This window comes from Lates calcarifer, linkage group LG20, assembly GCF_001640805.2.
Source record: "Lates calcarifer isolate ASB-BC8 linkage group LG20, TLL_Latcal_v3, whole genome shotgun sequence".
Lineage (NCBI taxonomy): Eukaryota > Metazoa > Chordata > Actinopteri > Centropomidae > Lates > Lates calcarifer.
The window spans coordinates 17,751,252-17,769,835 of record NC_066852.1 but is presented as its reverse complement, the minus strand read 5'-3'; the positions used below and the strand labels follow the sequence as shown (position 1 = coordinate 17,769,835).

Below are 18,584 nucleotides of genomic sequence, written 5' to 3'. Positions count from 1 at the left end.
CAGTGGATTCAACGTCAGGGGGAGAAAAAAAAATCCACTGCAGTTTCCATGGAGACCAAACCATATCATAGTAAGATAAAATAAATGTTGGTTTGGAGAAAACAGTTGTCCTCACTGCCTCAGTTGACCTCTTGCCTGACTGCAGCCAAAAGCTTCACAATGAACTGTGCTGGACAACTGCCAACAGCCTGCAGTTCAGAGAGAAGAAATAAAGGCAGTTAAAAAAAAAAAAAAGAGTCAGAGTCAGTTCAATAAACTTCATTGCCCCAAGGTTTGTTTTTGCTATTGAAATGTAAATGTTATGCATATAATAAATGATCTTTTCTCCAAATTACACAAAGCTGTCAACACAACACTCGGGGCACATCTTAACATAAGAATACATACACAAGAGTACATAACACAAACATACTACGTGTTACAGAAGCTGATTTTAAAAAAATGTTACCATTTCTGTGGTAACTGATCCATTTTTACTGCAAGAAAAGTCTAAAAGCAAAGAAAACTTTTATTTTTCTGTCTCAGCTGACCTGTAAACTGCAGAGGAAAAAAAAAGCAGGAAAACAGCACAAAACTGCCAACAGCCCCCAGTGAAATACAGAGAGGGCAGAAAACAAGTTGAAATGAACAATGACAAAAGACTTTAAGATAAAGATCTTCCTTTTAACAGTTAATATTTTGAATATAATTGGGTGTAGAACAGAGTTATATATAGATGTGTTTGTGCTGAGGCATCTGTTACACATAGGCTACTTTTACTTTATGTAGTTTTGTACTTTTTGTAGTTTTTAATATATGTTTGCACTGGTCTCAAAAGCATTGGTGTGTATGTGCAAAAATATATGTATAAATGTACCATTTCTATTTCAGTGAAATGATGAAAAGCTTATTTACAGTCTTTCTCATTATCTGAAACTGTGTTGCAGTTCTCAAAACATTAACTGTAATCACCACATCAATTCATGCTGTGCAGCACAAAGCTTCATTTGTCCTGAAAAAGGCCATCACTCGTGCATTAATGAGTGCATCACTGCCCTCAAAATAACATTTCCCTTTATCATTGCTAAAGTCAAAGCAGTCATTTGTTTTATGAAATGTGAAAAACACAGAAACTGTAATTTCTTTCCTAAACAAAGCCCACTGGAATGGCCACAGTAACCACTTCACAAAAGCATCCTCCCCCTGATGTCTGAAACTTAAGCTTCAAAACTATGTGGATAACAAAAGTTACACTCAGACACACATACACATAAATACCAAACAGTAAACTGCCAGGATGTGGAGGAGAGAAGCCATGCATCCTTTGAGTTAAATGCCTTGTTCCCCCATAAAACACACACATCATTTAGCCGATGCTAAATTTGCGCTGACAGTCTTAAACACTGCCGTGCATATGATATTTCTCCTTCAGCAGATGTAAAAATAGAAAGTTAGTATTCAGTCTCTATGGTTACATCTTGTAGTTATGGGAAAAATAATCAATGTCAAGTTAAAGTCAGCAAGCCTGCACAGGTGGTACTTGGCTAACTCTGCAGAGCTGTCTCTTCAAACTGAGTTGAACCGATTAAAGCTTGACCTGGTCAGAACAGCTGGTTGTCTGTCAAGGTTGCAATTTATTCACCTGGATACATATATGGATTGGTTAAGTTTAAGTAAATAAAAAAAATCTCCATCAAAACTTTTTATTGCCTAAATATAATGCTTGATAATGCACCACTGCTTCTGCTTCTGCTTCTTGGGTTTATAGAAAAAATGCATTTAGAGAGTTTTTCACTAAGCATTGAGTAATTCTCAGTTTTGTACCGCCTATATATCGTATTATCTTTTCTATAAGAGTAAGGCTTCCTTATCTAAATAGCTGATATCCCATGTTGAAACTAAAGTGACCCTTTGAATAGCCTCAAGTGTAGGTCTCACTGTGTTACAGTAGCTCTTGCTCTTTGTAATCTGCAGGTGGCATGGTGGAATGGCAACACTAGGGGCCAACTGCTGTGTCATCATCCTGTGTTACCAGCTAAATCATCACTTCTGACGCCAAGACACCAAAAGAGGGGCTTTTGGCAGAGGCCCTCAAATAATCCTCCTATCCTCCCCTCCTTCCATCACTCCCTCCATCTTTCCACCCGTTCCAACTGTGGCTAAAGCTGACACTCACCCTGGACTCCTGTCAGCAGTTCTGGCAGTGATGATCAACGTCTGTCAGGGACACAGTGAAAGACTGAGAGAGATGAAGAGAGAGGGAGAGAGAGTGTGGTGGTAGGCAAGGAAGTGGCCAGCTATCTGCTGTTTTGGTGCTAGCTAGGCAAAGAAAGGACACTGCAACCTTGATGGTAGCAGGTGGCGCCTCCTCTGGTAGAGAGAGGGTAATGAGGCATTAAGGTTGGCTGATGGACTGTGTTTGTCCTGCTTATCTACACCTGAGAGGTTGAAACCAGCACAGTGACATTTTTGCTGGGGACAGGTGGAGATCCTGGCCAATAGCAGTCCCTCTGGTGGTGCCACGGCTTGTGTGGAACAGGACATATTCAGGGCCAAAGTATTTCAAACTTCAAAGTTGATGGGTTGTCTTGCCATTAGTAATGGTGAACAGTGATGGATGGGGTGCAACCACTGTAGATGGTATAGTGGACTGATGATCTGTGAAGTATGGTGGCAAATTAATGAACGGCATTGGTGAACATGTCACACATCAAGGCCTTGATGGAGGTTGCTGTTGTTTTCTGGACTGTTCAGTGGAACATTGTTGCAAATAATCAGGATATGATGAATCTACTTTCAAAAACCTGCTTATTATAGCAAATAAGCAAGTGTACACAGTTAACATTGCTCAGGTGAATTCTGCTCAAGTACTCAATTAAAGGTGCTAAAAATTAATTTTATTAATCAACTTTTTGATTAATATGTTGAGTGGTAGGATTCTATAGATGACAATACAGAAGACCATATTTCACATAATTTCTGCAATTTGTGATTTTTTTCACACACAACTGAGTATAGCTTTAAAGGAAAACTTCAGTTTACTATCACTTAGGTTTGATTTTCAATGCTTATCAAGTCCACATGTTATAATAACGATTCTCCGAAGTAATTGCTTCATTGAGAGTCCAATGGGGTAACAATCAGGCAGGCTATTAACAACTTATCTGAAAGAGAAAACAGAGGCAACACATAAAATTAAGACCCAAACTGTCTGTTGTAAACATTAACGTTTACAGACTGACTTTGGTACTTGCTGTAGTCATGCACATTCACTGTTTTCCAGTGCAATGAGGACTTACTGGGGACATCACTTTTTGTCTTACATCTAGATAAAGTGGTTTAGGTCATCTAACTAGGCTGCTGGCTTGTAAAAAACCTGTTGAGTGTCTGGTCATCTGTGTTTTTTGCACAATTAGTTCTATTTTTATAACAGTTAGATTACATTCTGTCACCTGAGCAGTTACCATGGTGAGTGCAGTGTTTTGATAACTGGAAGAGACTTCCTGAGCCTTGAAAATAAAGTTGTTAGAAACTAGTTATCCTTTAAGTACAGTTTTAAGGTTTGTGAAGTCTTGTTGAACATTGTACTTCCATTTTATGCTACGTTATATTCCTGTTCAAATTCACTGGCAAATATATTTCTTTCCAGTCCACTACATTTATTTTAAAATCATAGTTACTAGGCCCTTTATAAATTAGTATTTTACATACAAAAAATATAATGAATTTGTAAAATATGATGCTTTCTTACAGATTAAATGACCCAACAGTATATAAAGCAGTTTAAATTCTGTTTAAACACCAATACATAAATTATCCAATAATGTTATATACTATAATATAACATCCAGTGACAGGGCCCCCTCTACTTTCTCTTTTGATGCTTTAAGTGCATTCTGTTGAGTGAGTACAAGACTTTCACTTGCAATGGAGTATTTTTACATTGTCATACTTGCTACTTAGACAAGAGTCTGAATATTTCTTTCAATAGTGCACGACTGTGAGTACATTGTTAGGTGCATTTCCTGTCCAGAAAAAAAGTAATTAAAGTCAGTCATTTCCTTGTCAACTATACTGTAATTATACAGCACTTTGCTGGTCATCAGTTTTTTTTTTTTTTTGGTTTCTGAATTCTGGTGGTGTCTGATCAACCTAAATGCTCTCCTTGTCAATAATTAGAAGGCCATCATTTGAATGTGCCTTCCACAGGCCTTTAATAGAGCTCTCCTGCTGAGTTAAGGAGCTCTAATCAGCGATGTCAATGCTGTAATTGCAGTACACATAAAAGAGAAATACAGAGAGGTGTTTTAATTACAGGGAAAGGCAGAGTGCAATTTTCATTTCTAGCTGACAAATTGTGTTTGATTATACTATTAATGTTATGTATGTTAACTGTCGGAGCTTTTGTTGTTACAGCCAGTGCAACTTTAGGAGTTCTTTTTAAGCAAATTCCATAGATAGATGGAAAATTAAACATGAACAGAAAACAATTTATTTGTATATTTATTGCATCTCAACAGTGTTTGTGGTTATTTCAAAGACACAGTCATGACAGTAAGTGGGTGAAATGATGCCACTCTGTTTTGGCCATGTGCTTTGGCGTATTGCCGGTCCATCTCTGCAGGGCTGGATGGATATCTGACAGTCTATCCATGGGAGGTGTTACCTGCTGAGAACATACCAGGTGCAAACTCCACAGTAAGACCACAAGCTGTAGAGGTTTATTAAGCACTGCATAGTAATCCACCTCCTTCCCCCACCGCCCTCCCTCTGGACATGCCTGAAATGTGTAAATAAATAGGAGCCGATTGCACTAGCTTTATTAGTTTGCCAGTATTTGGCGAGGTTTTACAACAGCTTTAGCAAGATTTAATTGAGGAAACATTCATAAATGAGACATGTGGTGGGTAGAGATAGAATTATAGGCACGCCACTTTACATGGATAAACCCCACATTACAATAAATATGAACCTGTTCTTGTGATGAAATAGCTTCTTTAGACATATATAATGATAGAGGATGAATCAGAAACTTCCCACATTGTCTCAGAAAACCCCAAATCTTTAAGCACCAGAAGAATAAACAGCTTCATGAGGATGCTTCATAAGAATCCTTATTGAAACATCTGTATTACTTTATTAGGGGAATTGTGTGGAGTTGTGTAGTATGTCTGTGTGTGTGTGTTTACTCATATTACTCACAATTTGGGGACAAAAATCCTTCCAGTCTATCCATTCACAATATGGGGACTCATTTATTATGCTGAAGAAGAGAGTTCTTGAGAATACATGAACATACATGTGTGAAGATCAAAAACTGTTTCATATCAAATATTATGGCCAACTAAACGCTCAATATGTGACAGCAAAGGCCAGTATTTGAGTGTTTTCATCGTACTGTTTATTGCAAAAACAAAAGTCAATGTCATTGCAGACAATGGACTGAGATGTGTTATCTGTGTACTCAGGCACACAAACATAGACACAGGGCAGGAGAAAGAGAGAGATCATGAACCTCTTCCCTATACATGCACATTTTCCATCATCTTGCCAAGATGCCAGCAAACAAACCAGTGTTTACTGACATGACACAATGCACAAATGTCTTTTTTCTCCAAACAGACATTGTGGACATCCTTTTTTTTTAATCATCAGCACAGGGCAGCCTGAATATTGCACTGGCTGAAATGCATGATATTTTACTGAGAGACTCAGAAAGGCAGTTATTATATTCCTCTTAGTGCAAAGATGCAGAAAGACATAGATAGAGAGGGAACAGAGGAGAGCTAAAGCCCTTTTGGGAATGTTAAACAATACATTACATCATGCATTAACAACAGCGTAGTATTTGTTGGCTTGTCTCAGTACCTCAGTTCAAAGGGATGTGAACATCCACCTGCTGGCACTGAAGGGTTACGGTATAACTTAATCCTTTTTTATATACTCACAATATCGTGATTGGTAAAGCACTCTGTGGTTCCACCATCTGTTTGCCCTCTGATGAAGTTAGTGAGATATGAAAGGGCATACTCAAAGAGACCATGATGTGTAAAACCCTTGATTAATAGTGGCCATATGCTTCATAAGCCGCACAGCTAAACCTGTACATTTCATAGATGATTGACTTGCTTTGTCATGTCAGTCACTCATATTTAAGCTGCATGAAAAACAACAATTTTGAGTTTGATTCTGATAGCAGCCCCTTTTTTGGTTGATTACATAATTGATATAAAACATGGTGGCAGGCCCATTAGGAAAAGATGTACCAAATGTCATGAGTGCTATCCATGGTGCTGATCCCGCTGCATGCCCTGGAGCACATAACAGGGCACTTACTCAGGAACACACCAGAGTTCTCGGTGTCCCCACCAGTGGGGTGACCAGGTATCACAACAACCATTCACCAGACATCCCATTCACCTGTGTGCACACTATATGAAATCTTCACTTTCCCTAGGTCCTCCCTGTCTGTGGTATGTGGTTATAGCTGGACTTTGACTGAGCTAGGGACAAACTTAAAATACAATAGGTGTCCAAGTGATTAACTAATGTCAACAAATGCCTAATGAATAAATCCTATTTATCAATCTCTTCTAGTCACCAGGGGTAATAACAACCCAGTGGACAGAACTTATCCACAGTGGGTTGTGACTGGCAAAATATACCTAATTTACATTTAGACAAAGACTAACAGCTTGCTTGTGCTTCTTTAGGTTCAAGCAATGCATTTCTCTGTGTTAAGCTATTTGAAGAAACTTACAGTCACCAATTTTTAACCCATAAACAACTCAGTGTTCCAGATCATGTTGTTACCTCAGCAGCGAAGCAGCAAAAATCCTAGCTAATAAAATGCAACTTACTGTACCTTTATTTTACTGTTACTTTTAACTGCGTTTTGACATGTCTGGTGGATTAAGCAAAAGCTAAAAATGCAGCTGCCAAACTAATATTTGTTTTTCCTCAATGCCATATCAACCCCCTGCAGATACAGTACCAATTTGTGCAATGGGGCAGAAAGTAAAACATTATCAGCCAATTTAAACTGTTTTTAATTTGACTTTTAAAAGCTTCAAATTTTTACACTGGATTTTTTTAGTACAGCGCCCCCATCAAGTCAAACGGGTGCAGAATGTGATGTTTTTAAAAAAATAATACAATAGATTCCAAGTTTTAATGTGAACATATCAACAGAGTAGATTCACATTATGTGTTGTCATCGTTTCCGTTTGCCCTGTTACAGTACATTTAGTATCTCCCTGGTAGGATCACTTCTGTCCCCCTCCTCTCTCAGGCAGCAGAGCCGCTATAGAACTCCTACACAGGGCTCACTGCTCTAGCATCCGCCTCTGATCCTACCATATCCACGATGATTCGCGTCCGAGTTTACACAGTAGCGCACATCCTGCTTACTAGTGCGTGGAGCCACAAGCGCGCGCGGCTGCGAGAGATGTGCTGAGTGTAGGCTTCGGTGCATACTGCTCTGCTCCATGCATCCCGCTTCCAACCCTGAGGCGCTGCATTGGCACTGCGCCTCTCAGAGTATTAAGCCACGCTTCTCCTTTTTTTTTTTTTTTTTTTTGTCAGAGGCCCCGAATGAATGCTTCTCGATCGATGAGTGAGCAACTGCTGGTGCAATGATGCATTTATAGCACGGAACCCCCCTTTTGTGAGCGAAAGAGGTCACTGAATTCAGTGAATTCAGAACCATGGACAGTTACCAACTGATCAACTGATCGGTTTTTTTTTCGTTTTCTTTCTTTATTTATTTTTGTGTTGTGAAGAAAAATAAGGAGTGAGCAAGTGGTGGTGTCCAACTAAACTACAAGAACAATTTAATCTCCCTGTTCGGTATTTGACTCGCGCAAGTTCACGCCCATGCTTGGAGGGTCTGACAACGGTGATCAGTATTTTTGCAATAAACACAGAATGCCCCCCCCAAAAAAGACGGACAGACAGACAGAACGTCCTTTGTTAGTCTCATTATTGTCTCACGTGTGGATAACTAATGTAAAGTGGAAGTTTGAGATGTTGGTCAACTTGGATTCCTATTGGTTAATGATAGTGAGGTAAAGTTAAACCTCTTTTCTTGGTACCGCTCTGCGTCACGCTCAAGGAGTTACATACAGGATACATTTACAGTAGATGATGTCAAGTTCAGACTTCAGATGGGACCCCCCCACCCCACCCCCACCCCCCGAGCAGCTCTGCCGGAGCAGCGGGGTTAAGTGCCTTGCTCAGGGACAGCTAGACGTGTTGGTCGACGAAGAGCAACCCCACCCACGTATCACCCACCTCTCCTCCGTGGACCCCCCCCGCTTACCACCGCTTTTCCTAAAACAAAACAAAAAAAACACACATACACACAGTCACGCCGGGGCGTAAAGAAAACCAGGGAGACACCCGTATAGCCCCCCCGAGTAACTTGTAGTCTTGATTCTCCTTTAAATTTCCCCGGCTGGGTACTACCTCTGCCTCTACCATCATCAGCAAGCAGCGCTGCTTCTTGATGTTGTGGTCGGGAATACGCATGCGCCCGGCATTGGAATTACTGCACTGGCAAGAATAAGTTGGACATCGTCTGTCTTCACTAAAAGAAAAAACACACACACACACACATAACATAAGTATGGCGGTGTGCAGAATAAGAAGAATGAAGTGTTTTTGCGTCTGGTTGTTCCCCCTCGTTGTGGCCGTGGTGTGCGCCCAAAGGTAAGTGAAAGGGGTCGGAGGATGCTCCACTCATTTTTACTAAGTGTGACAGTGTTACAGACGGTATGGAAAATACTTTATAGTCAAAGAGTATCTCGCATTTAAAGCTGCTGTTCTCTCTCTCTGTTTTCCATAGTGCCAGTGTCAGTGACCCTAGCAATATGTCTTTGGTTAAAGAGACGGTGGATAGACTGTTGAAAGGTTATGACATACGATTGAGGCCAGATTTCGGAGGTAAATCAACTCGTATTATCACCCAAACTCTACTCGAGTTTGAGCCTTGTCAGCCTGTGTAATAGTACAGTGTTTAAATCAGCGCGACAATCGCAGATAACTCAATTATTTTGCAGTTTCGGAAAGTAAGAGAGACAGTTGTGTTCGGCATCTGCAGGTGCCACAGACTGTGTCATTCTGTGTGATACAGTCGGGACAAAACGTGTCAAATCAACACGGAATACCGACTTTAATGGGTGGGGGTGGGGGGTCCAGGGTGAGTGTGGACGATTAAATACACCAGCGCTTTTATTTGAATGAAAAATCACTACTGGAGAATAAAAGGTGGCTGTCAACTCCCCAGTGCGCATCGTATTGGGATTCAAGACAAATAGATGCCCCAGTCTTTCTTTTTTTAATCAAGGCTCCGTGTCAGGTGTTCACTGTGGCGGACGTATGTTATAGTGCTCGGTTTTGGTTTGATGTCAACAACTTTTAGGGGGAATTACCGGCACTGTCACCGCAGCTCAGCGCATCTAATCCCACCCGAAATGAACACTACACTGTAAACTATTACCCGGCTGACAACAGCTAAATTCACAAGTGTTAATCTGTGTTCCCATCACGCACACGTTAGTAACCGTTTCTCGTGAATATTTCAGTGACTCACACAGGCTGCACCTGATGTACTGTATTTCTGTTGCTTATCCGTTTGTTTTGATCTGTCCCAGGTCCTCCGGTTGGAGTGGGAATGAATATAGACATAGCCAGTATAGACATGGTATCAGAAGTCAATATGGTAAGTAGGCCATTATCACCCCTCTACCTTTGACAATGGGTTCCCATTCTGTACTTATGACCAGTGCTATGCATAAACCAACAGGGAAAATACCCTCCCAAACCATTGGGGAAACCCCTCTCTATGCAGGTCTGTGTAAATGTGTCACTTACCCTGGATCACTCGCATCGACTTGTGGGTTTGAGAGCTCAAAGGCAAACGGTCATCTTGTTTGAGGGCTGATGGCATGAACTGAAACCTCTCTGGGGTTTTGGAATTGATTGACATGGATGGACGATTTGTTTGTTGGTCTCCTAAGCTGATTGCTGCTTAATTTGTTACACACAGCCAGTCATCACTAACTTCACAATTATCAGTGATTCAAGGGAATACAAGTTAATCTAGGTCATCTCTTAAATGCCTCATAGGAGAAAGTTGTAGTGCGAGGCCAAGTCTCAGCCCTAGGCAGTATTTCATACTGACATGCATGTTGCTTCACAAGAAATATTTTACATTTGGGTGTCACGGCTGGTTTGTAAGTGCTTTACTAAAAATAGTGACAGTGGCAGAACTTGAGAGCTGTGGATATGAGAAGTGGAGATGAAGTTTTGTTTCATACAAGTGCACCTCCTAGTGATGAGATGTTAGAACTGCACCACAGTTTACAGAAAAAAACAAGGCTGCATTTTACCACCATGAAAGGTCACTAGTTGACAAGTTGAACAAAATTGTTATTTATGGTAATATGCACAAGATTTGATAGGTCCATTATCATCTGTTATTTTTATTTTTATTTTCATATCTTTGTCCTTTTGTAACACTATCTCCTCCTGTGGTTGACCTTTACTGTTGGAGTTGGCACATTTTCATTTGCAACTTCCTTATGCTTCATATCGTGATTGGTAAAGCACTCTGTTTTGGTATTACTATGATATGAGTCACGTCGTGATGTCAGGGAATGATTACATGCTGGAGTATTTTTGGCAGCAGCACCCAAAGGCTGTTGCTCATGTTGTTATCTTTGTGCTCCTGTAGAATATGTTGATGATCAGAGATAAAAAGGGGAAACAGATGATGCCCATGTCTGTTTGCATGTATTTCCACAGGAGATCTGCACAACCATAGACACACACACACACACATACACACAGCAGGTCCACAGAGCCCTCCACAGTGGCCTTGAATTCCTAATTAAAGGCAAATTTTCCCAGTGTAACCAATGCAGGAGCTTGAAAGCTGCCTTACATTGGGTTTGTGTGTGTGTGTGTGTGTGTGTGTGTGTGTGTGTGTGTGTGTGTTTAGTATGTGTATTGTAAGTATACATGGGATGTATGAATCAAATACAAGTATTATGTAAGATGTTATTTGTATCTACAGCCAAATCACCAAATGCATAAGAGCTTTTTCATCCAATTTATACACAGCTTTTCTCAGCAAAAAGGAGGTGGTCATTATTTTAATGTTAAGTGACCACACAGTTGAGCTAAGTAACAAATAAATGTTGAAATATTTGGGGTGTCGGAGGGTTTAGAAAGCTTAGAGCAGAGAGTGAAATCCAAAACAGCATGAGAAAATAGGGCACAAGTAAGATTTAGAGGCATGATGTTGCAAGCATATGATATACAGTAGTAGTAGTAGTACATGTCCTATGTGTCTGTAGTTTGTTGTGTTTTGTTTACAATTTCCTCTACTGCTACCATTTCCTTTGGGCTACAAATTGTAGTTTTAAAAAAAAAAGTTATCCCCCCAGGAGTTCATCAGGGCTGAGGTTTATACTCACAAACATGCCCACGCAAATGGCGACCCCCCCCCCCCCAAACTCACACAAAAAAAATTTGCGCACAAAGCCAGTGCCATGCAACTCTTTGATCATCCCATTCCTTTGTCAGGTTTGGCCCACTAAACACCCTCTAATGTGAAAGGGGAGTCATTACCACCTGACCCGCTGGAGTCTCATGAAAAGAAGAGGCCACATGTGTGCGTAATGGTTTCAGCATCTTTGATCTGCTCCCCTTCCTATAAATGTAACCACTTTTCAGGATAGCAGCTGGTGTAGAAGCACTTTCCTTTCTTCCATTTCCTCTCCCCCATCTGGCTCTCTGTCTGCCACTTATTTTGGTGCGAGGATAGAGCCACCCTGTGTACTTTCCTTAGAGAACAGATAAGGCACAGGGTTGAGTATAATGGAGAGATGTCACTGAGGAATTTATCTAACAGTGCCCTATTAGCCATGAGGACAGAGTGGTGCATCCATGCCTTGGTTTATATACTCTTTTTGCTGCTCTGTTTAAGGTCTCACATTAAAAGCAGACACATTAACAGTTAATAACATAGTATATAAGCTCTTTTTTTCCTGTAGGGGCCATTAAAATAAGAAACTGCAAAAAGGTTTGTTTTAAACCATCTGCAATGTCACAGAGCAGAAACCCATTTAGAAACACCACAGGCCTGTAGCTGACTTTAGATGAATCATCAAACTAGGTATGCAAGCCTTCAAGTGTGAGTGGCCCAGAGGACATGACGTCCCCTCTGCTACTGGTCACATAAACAGTTCTGATGTCCAAAAGCAAAGCAGGGACTCAAGCATGTTGCAGGGCTTTACCCTAAAGCCCCACCATAGACTAGCCTTTAGAAGAAGTTAGTAAGTAAGGACTGTTTAGCCGTACAATGATTTAAATTGTGCACCAGTAGCTGGCTTTCCTGAAAACTACATTACATGTCACTTAGGTCTGGAGCCAGACATGTGATGAGGAAGCTGTGGCTGGTGTTCATTACATTCCCATGAAAGGTCACTTGTTCCAGGGTGTTGGAGCCAAAGTCCCAAGCCTTCGAGGGGAAAAGGGATAGGATAAGATTGTGTAAGACCCAGGGGTCAAATTTTTCACCTCTGTGTATATGACAGAAGGAGACAGCAAGAAAGACAGCGATAGATAGGAGAAAGAGTGCTGACATTAACAAGTTGCCATGTGGAGAGCCAACAGTGCTGCTGGTGTTGGAGGGAAGGTCATGTACCTAGTGCTGCTGAGGGTTCATTCTGCATGACTCAGAGGTGGACATACAGATAGGGACACACACACTGAATACCAATGTCATGTTAGACATTCAACCCAAGGCAAGTGGCTTGGCAAGCCTTAATTCATGCGCTGGTCAAAGGAAGAATGGAAAATACTGCATGTAGGCATGTAGAGACGTTGGTTGGTTTCTCTCCTTTTCTTTTCTCCCAGCAATTATCTTATGTGCACTTTCTCCACTGCCGTTTGAGTCTCAATATTTGCTTTTGTTCAAGCTCCTGAGCACTTGAATCCTAAGCCAACAGTTTTCACAGGGGAAGAAATACTCCTGTCTTAGGATGAACTAAAGTTCTTATCCTCATCCAAAAGGCAGAAATACCATTATTGATGCACATAAAGGTCAAGAGGAGCTTATTGATTGTTGGAGGAGGACTGTGAAATTCAGAGCCCCCCATTTTAGTACCCAGTTATTTCCACCTCTCAGCAGATAACCCTGATGGGATGTCTGCTGTAAATGCATCAAAATTGCACTAGCCTTTAGGCCTATACTATATATTATACAGATGTGATACATCATAATGGATGTTGGCTGAAAGGCAAGAGATTATTGCTTGGCATATGATAATAAAAGGGTAAAAAAAGGATGTGGAAGCACTTATGAGGTATTGCATAATATCTCATCCGGATCTGAGAGCTTTAAAATGATGTTAAGTCTGCATCTGCAGTTGTGTCTGAATCTATTTAACAGCTACCTTCAGTATTCTGTTGCTGATATAGGCAGAACTGCACATTGATAAGCAGTTGACATCAGCTAATAAGTTGACTTGAAATAAGTCAATATGATTTAAATGTTTTCATGGCATTCAAACATTTAACACCCTGTATATAATGGCAATGACGAGGAAAACATCACCTTAATCATTTCATTGTAATGTTAATGATATTCATCAATAGAGGAATCACATAAATAATCTTTGAAGATAATGAATGCAACTTCATTTTGTCTTGAAGAAATACAGCGGCATCATTGTCTCTTATGTCATTGCACACACACTTTTGTCTGGCTGGGTTTCACCAAAATAATACACATGGCTTGATCACTGCAGTCTTTGTCAGTAACTCCTGCACCGCGATGGTTGCATGGTAACTAATGAGAGTGTAGAAAGGCAATGTGTGAAGATTCACAGACTGAGAAAAAAACACATTCAAATTGCAGGGGGAAATAAATGAAATGTGCTAAACTCAATTATAATGTGTGAATCTATGAAGACACACTAACTTTTTTGTCCAATAGTAAAATGAACTGTCATTAAAATGATATCCAAGTTATATTTAAAACTCAAAACAAGCTAATGAGCAAATGGGGATTGACCTCAGTCCCAAGACGTAATCCTGGGTGATAAAGTATTTAACAGACAAGTACAGTGTAAGATATTAATGTAACATGGACCCAAGAGCTATAGTTGGTTGGTTTGGATACTGTGCAGCACAAGGAGAAACTGCAAACAAAAAATAACACAAGAATGGTGTTTATTTTCCAAATGTGCAGTGGTTATTTGTACTAATCAAATTCTTGAGTTGGCTGTAAAGGGTAATCATAGAACTCAAAACTACTGCATTTAAAGTTTTGGTTAGTGAAGGTCCCTTGGAGTGACTCTTCCCCCTTCTTGTCCACAATCTATATTAAGCCCACTATGGACGTGTGCACTGCTCTAGTGAGGATGTACACTGTCTCTCGGTCTCTTATGTACATACACACATTCACAAATCTTAATCCCCTGCTAGTCTTCTATCATAGTTTCTCATAAACTGGTATGTTAACATAGCCTCCAGGAAAGTAGCTGTTCAAATTACGTAATGGACAGAGGAGAGACAAACTCGACCAGGGTTCAGCAAGGATTTGACTTGGTGCTGTAATGGAGAGAGCTAGCGTGAGATATAATGTATGAAGAAAGCTAAGCCTCTAACGATAACAGTATTGATTTATTTCCTCTCCTCAGGAATAGATGATACATCAGTCTGACTTAAAATACATAGTGGAGTCATCTCATGGCTCTTGTTCCAAGACAATTTCATTAAAAATTGGCTTGAAAAGGATTTAAAATAAGGGTACCATTTAACTTATGATGCAGTGCATTAAGAGAAGGGTTTCACTGCATTGTTAGTAACTGCACATGGAAAGTTAACGTTAAGCCCAAAGAAAACTGACCGAATAGACATTAAGGATATAACTGTCATGTAAAAATGCCTGTTAGTTTTTAAGATGAAATAACAACTTAACCATGCCCTTCCTGTTAGTAATATCAACTTAATGTACTGACACTGTTCAGATTCCGCTGTCTGTAAAACGGTAGAAATAACTCAATCAAGAGTTACACTAGAAGAATTTCACAATCTCAAAGGAGCAGACTAATTTCCGTTATTTAAATGTGCCATGCAGAAATTTAATTAATCATCCATGCAGCACAAGCATGAATACTGTTAACTTTTACCATGTGTTGACCAAACCTTTAAACCTAAAGCGTTGTCTGATTTTGATTCTTTTGGTCACAAAACAAAACTTTGACATATTATCAACTGACAGAATGGGTATAGTCAATGTGTTACACATTCAACAGACACAAAGCAAAGCAACATTAGCATTAACTTTGAGTTGTGTTTCTGGCTACCTATGAATGAAAGTAAAGGTCAGTTCTGTGTAGGATTGACACTGAGTCCACGTGTAGCTTGCATGGTTGTGCACATTTGTACTTATACACTGGTGTGTCTGTGTCACACTGCAATTACGCCACCAGAACATTAGCTTGTGGTGGTGGTGGCGTGTTGATTTTCTTCATTTATTTAATGTTGGAGTTGTGTAACTCCAACATTAAGTTAAATACATTAGTAGAGCTTTGAGCAGCCCACATAAAACATGACATGTAGAAATTGTTTTGTGTGATCTAGTATTTCCAGGGGAAACTTTTTGTCTTTTCAGTCCTTTATTTATTATGCTTTGATGCGTCACACCCCTAAAGTGCCAAAATATTTCCAACCCACTCTGTTTAATTTTTTATAAGCCTTTAATTAAATTATGTCTTTTCCACCTGGCTTCCTCTTTCCCACCTTAAGAGCTTGGCAGTGACCTGCTACGCTTATCAACAGATTCAGCCAAAAACAGAAAAACATGAAGCATATACTAAAGCTGTATACATTACCTAGAAATATATAAGATACAGTAACCTTTCTGCAGAGGAAAGTCACAGGGGATGGTGGAGGGAGTGGGTGAATTGTGTGAGTAGAGCACTGAAACAAACTGTGCTCCAACTTGCATTATTCATGCCAGTATGTTTAGATACATATGCCTCCCTATACAGTCTAAGTAATCCATTTCGATTATACTCATTTGCCACTTGAATGCTGTAAAAGAACAGTCATTAATTGGGTTGTTTGTATATTGAAAAAAGGATTTTTATGTTACCAGTGACAATGCATAACATATGGTTAGGTGTTTGCCCATTAGCCGAGCCAATTAACCGAATGTAAATGATGATGAAGGTGGTGGTTGTGTCACTGGGATGATGATGGCGATGGTGATCCTGATGATAAAATATGGGGCTAGACAAGAAGTGTTTTTTATAACCCTCTTAACATGGAAGAAAAAGGAAACTCTGCTGAGCAACAATAGATGTTGCATTCCCTTTTATGAGGAGAGCTGTAGAGCACACACTCTGTCTCTGCCATGATAGTTCATGTAACAACAGTCATTGCTCTTATCGATTTCCCACTGAGTTTGGTGTGAGTTAAACATTTAAAAATAGGAATGTACAAGAATGACATACACAAATGTTCAAGCATGCATGTTTCAGCCTGTGAGTCAAACACATTTTGCAAAGCATTATCATCAAAGCAACACTAGGAAAGTGTACTTCTGCAGGACTGAAAGCTGCCTGTTGTTAGTATTGTCTAGCTCATATCCTGGAGCCATAACATAGGAGGCGTTATCAAATCTAGCTTACCCTCTGTGCCAAAGACTTCCATTGTTGAACTATATTAAAACATGTAAATGAGCCACTGTGGGTGATATGTTTCTTCATTATAATTAACATGAGTGTTGCAATTTTGGGGTAGATCCCACATATACTGGTGCACCAAGTCTGTATTAATTCATGACTGAAAATTGTTCCAAACAAATTAATTATTTACTCCTATAGCACGTACTAACATAAAAACATGTCTGTCTGTTCAGCTGATCAGCCCACGTATACCAGTTCCAAAATTGTCATTTTGACCGAAATACAGTGCAAACATTATCATAAAGAGATTATTGAAGAATATCAACACTTGATTGCAGAACTGGAGCCCCAAACTCTGGACAAGTGCTTACTTGGTCAATAGGCATGCTAACTGTTGGAAACAAACTCAATAAGATATGATGTTATGATAAAATCCAAAACACTAAGGATGACAGGCAGTCAGTCAAAATGTAGGCAGATGGCCATGTAAACAGGTACAGACAGCAAGTCAGGGCAAGCAGAATGAAGGCTAGAACAATTCAGCAACAAGACAACTTGGGCAATCTGAACAAACTGGGAGTTATCCTCCATTTACAGTATTTCAGAGCTAATTGCAAATGAGGTGCAACTGGGTGAGCAGGTGACTGGGTTAGGGTGTCAAACAGGACTGAGGTATGGCACATCTGAAAGAGGTTAGTATTCAGAACACAGGGAACAGTGAGAGGGACTAGAGGCAGAGGAGGGAGGAGAGGTAGATGGAGCAGCTGTCGCCATGACAAGATTACCACAGGTTTTTGTGCAGTCAAAATCTCATAAGCTGTATGTACAAAGATGTCTGGGTAAATGGTGACTGAAGTGCTAGGCCGCCATTATTTCTGTTCTCACTGCATGCAGCTCTTTAAATCTTATCTGTTGTTTGTACAACAGGTTTCCTCGGTTGTCCAAACTTTTTGTCTTTATGTTCTGTGAACACTCTAAATGTACTTTCTCCCATGTTCCAGCATAGTGTGTATCCTCTGTTTTATTTCTCAGGATTGTGTTAATTGTGTTACATTATTTGCTTCGCTTCTCTTACTGTTTATCTAGCTCTCTAAGTGTATAGTGGGGTCGAAAATTCTGAGACCATTTTCCCATTCACTTGAATGGGAAATTGCCACCAGCAGGCCAAAATTAATACTTGTCCCATAACTTAAGTTATCTCCTAGATGTTCTTGTTACTCCAAGTATCTACATAACCATAGGGTGAATTGCCATGAGATATGATACAGGTATTAATTTTCCCCACATGATGGATTGTAATAACTTTACTTAATGTCCCAGTTGTCATCCACTTCCACTGCTACTTCATTACTTTGTGTGTAATGCTAGATAGCAAATGTTAGCATGCTAACACACTAAACTAAGACAGTGAACACGGTAAACATTGCTATCCTTTATAATCATCCTTTAATAACCATCCCTTTTCCTGAGTATACCTCAGAATGGCTTAGTTTAACACTCAGGGTTTTTCCTGTAAAAGAAATCGAGTAGATCTGATGAAGAAAATATGTAGGGAAAAACAACTATCCTAAAACTGGAAATTCAGCTATGACTGTGTTTTAAGCTCTCTAAAGCTGACTCCATTAAGGCATACTAAGAACCCTGCAGCAATTCTTTGCTTTTTCTGAAGTAATTCATCATCTGTTTGATTGTGGTAATCTGAACACTTACTACTTTTTTGTTTCTCTGACATACATCCATCGCAGTACACACACACACATGCACAAACACTGTCATAGGGAACCAAAGATGTACTGCTTAGATCATTATTAATGTTACAGACACTGCTTATTGTACAATTAACATAACACAGCTCTAAATGTCAGGGGAAGGAAGGCGTGTAATCAATTCCCCCAGGTT

The 18,584-nt window shown here is 39.9% G+C and overlaps 1 protein-coding gene across 2 annotated transcripts in view; it reads left to right on the top strand.

The window, feature by feature from the left end:
- Window positions 1–18,584, top strand: part of LOC108893427 (gamma-aminobutyric acid receptor subunit beta-2) — a 119,116-nt gene that overhangs the window by 53,212 nt on the left and 47,320 nt on the right. Inside the window, exons 1-3 of one of the 2 annotated variants that reach the window (XM_018691443.2) lie at window positions 8,338–8,688; window positions 8,825–8,922; window positions 9,633–9,700. The exons of the other annotated variant lie outside the window; for it this stretch is intronic. Of the exons in view, the coding sequence (XP_018546959.1) occupies window positions 8,606–8,688; window positions 8,825–8,922; window positions 9,633–9,700 (249 nt within the window). The 5' untranslated portion in view covers window positions 8,338–8,605. Of the gene's footprint in view, window positions 1–8,337; window positions 8,689–8,824; window positions 8,923–9,632; window positions 9,701–18,584 lie in introns of those variants that run through there. 2 annotated transcript variants of the gene reach the window in all.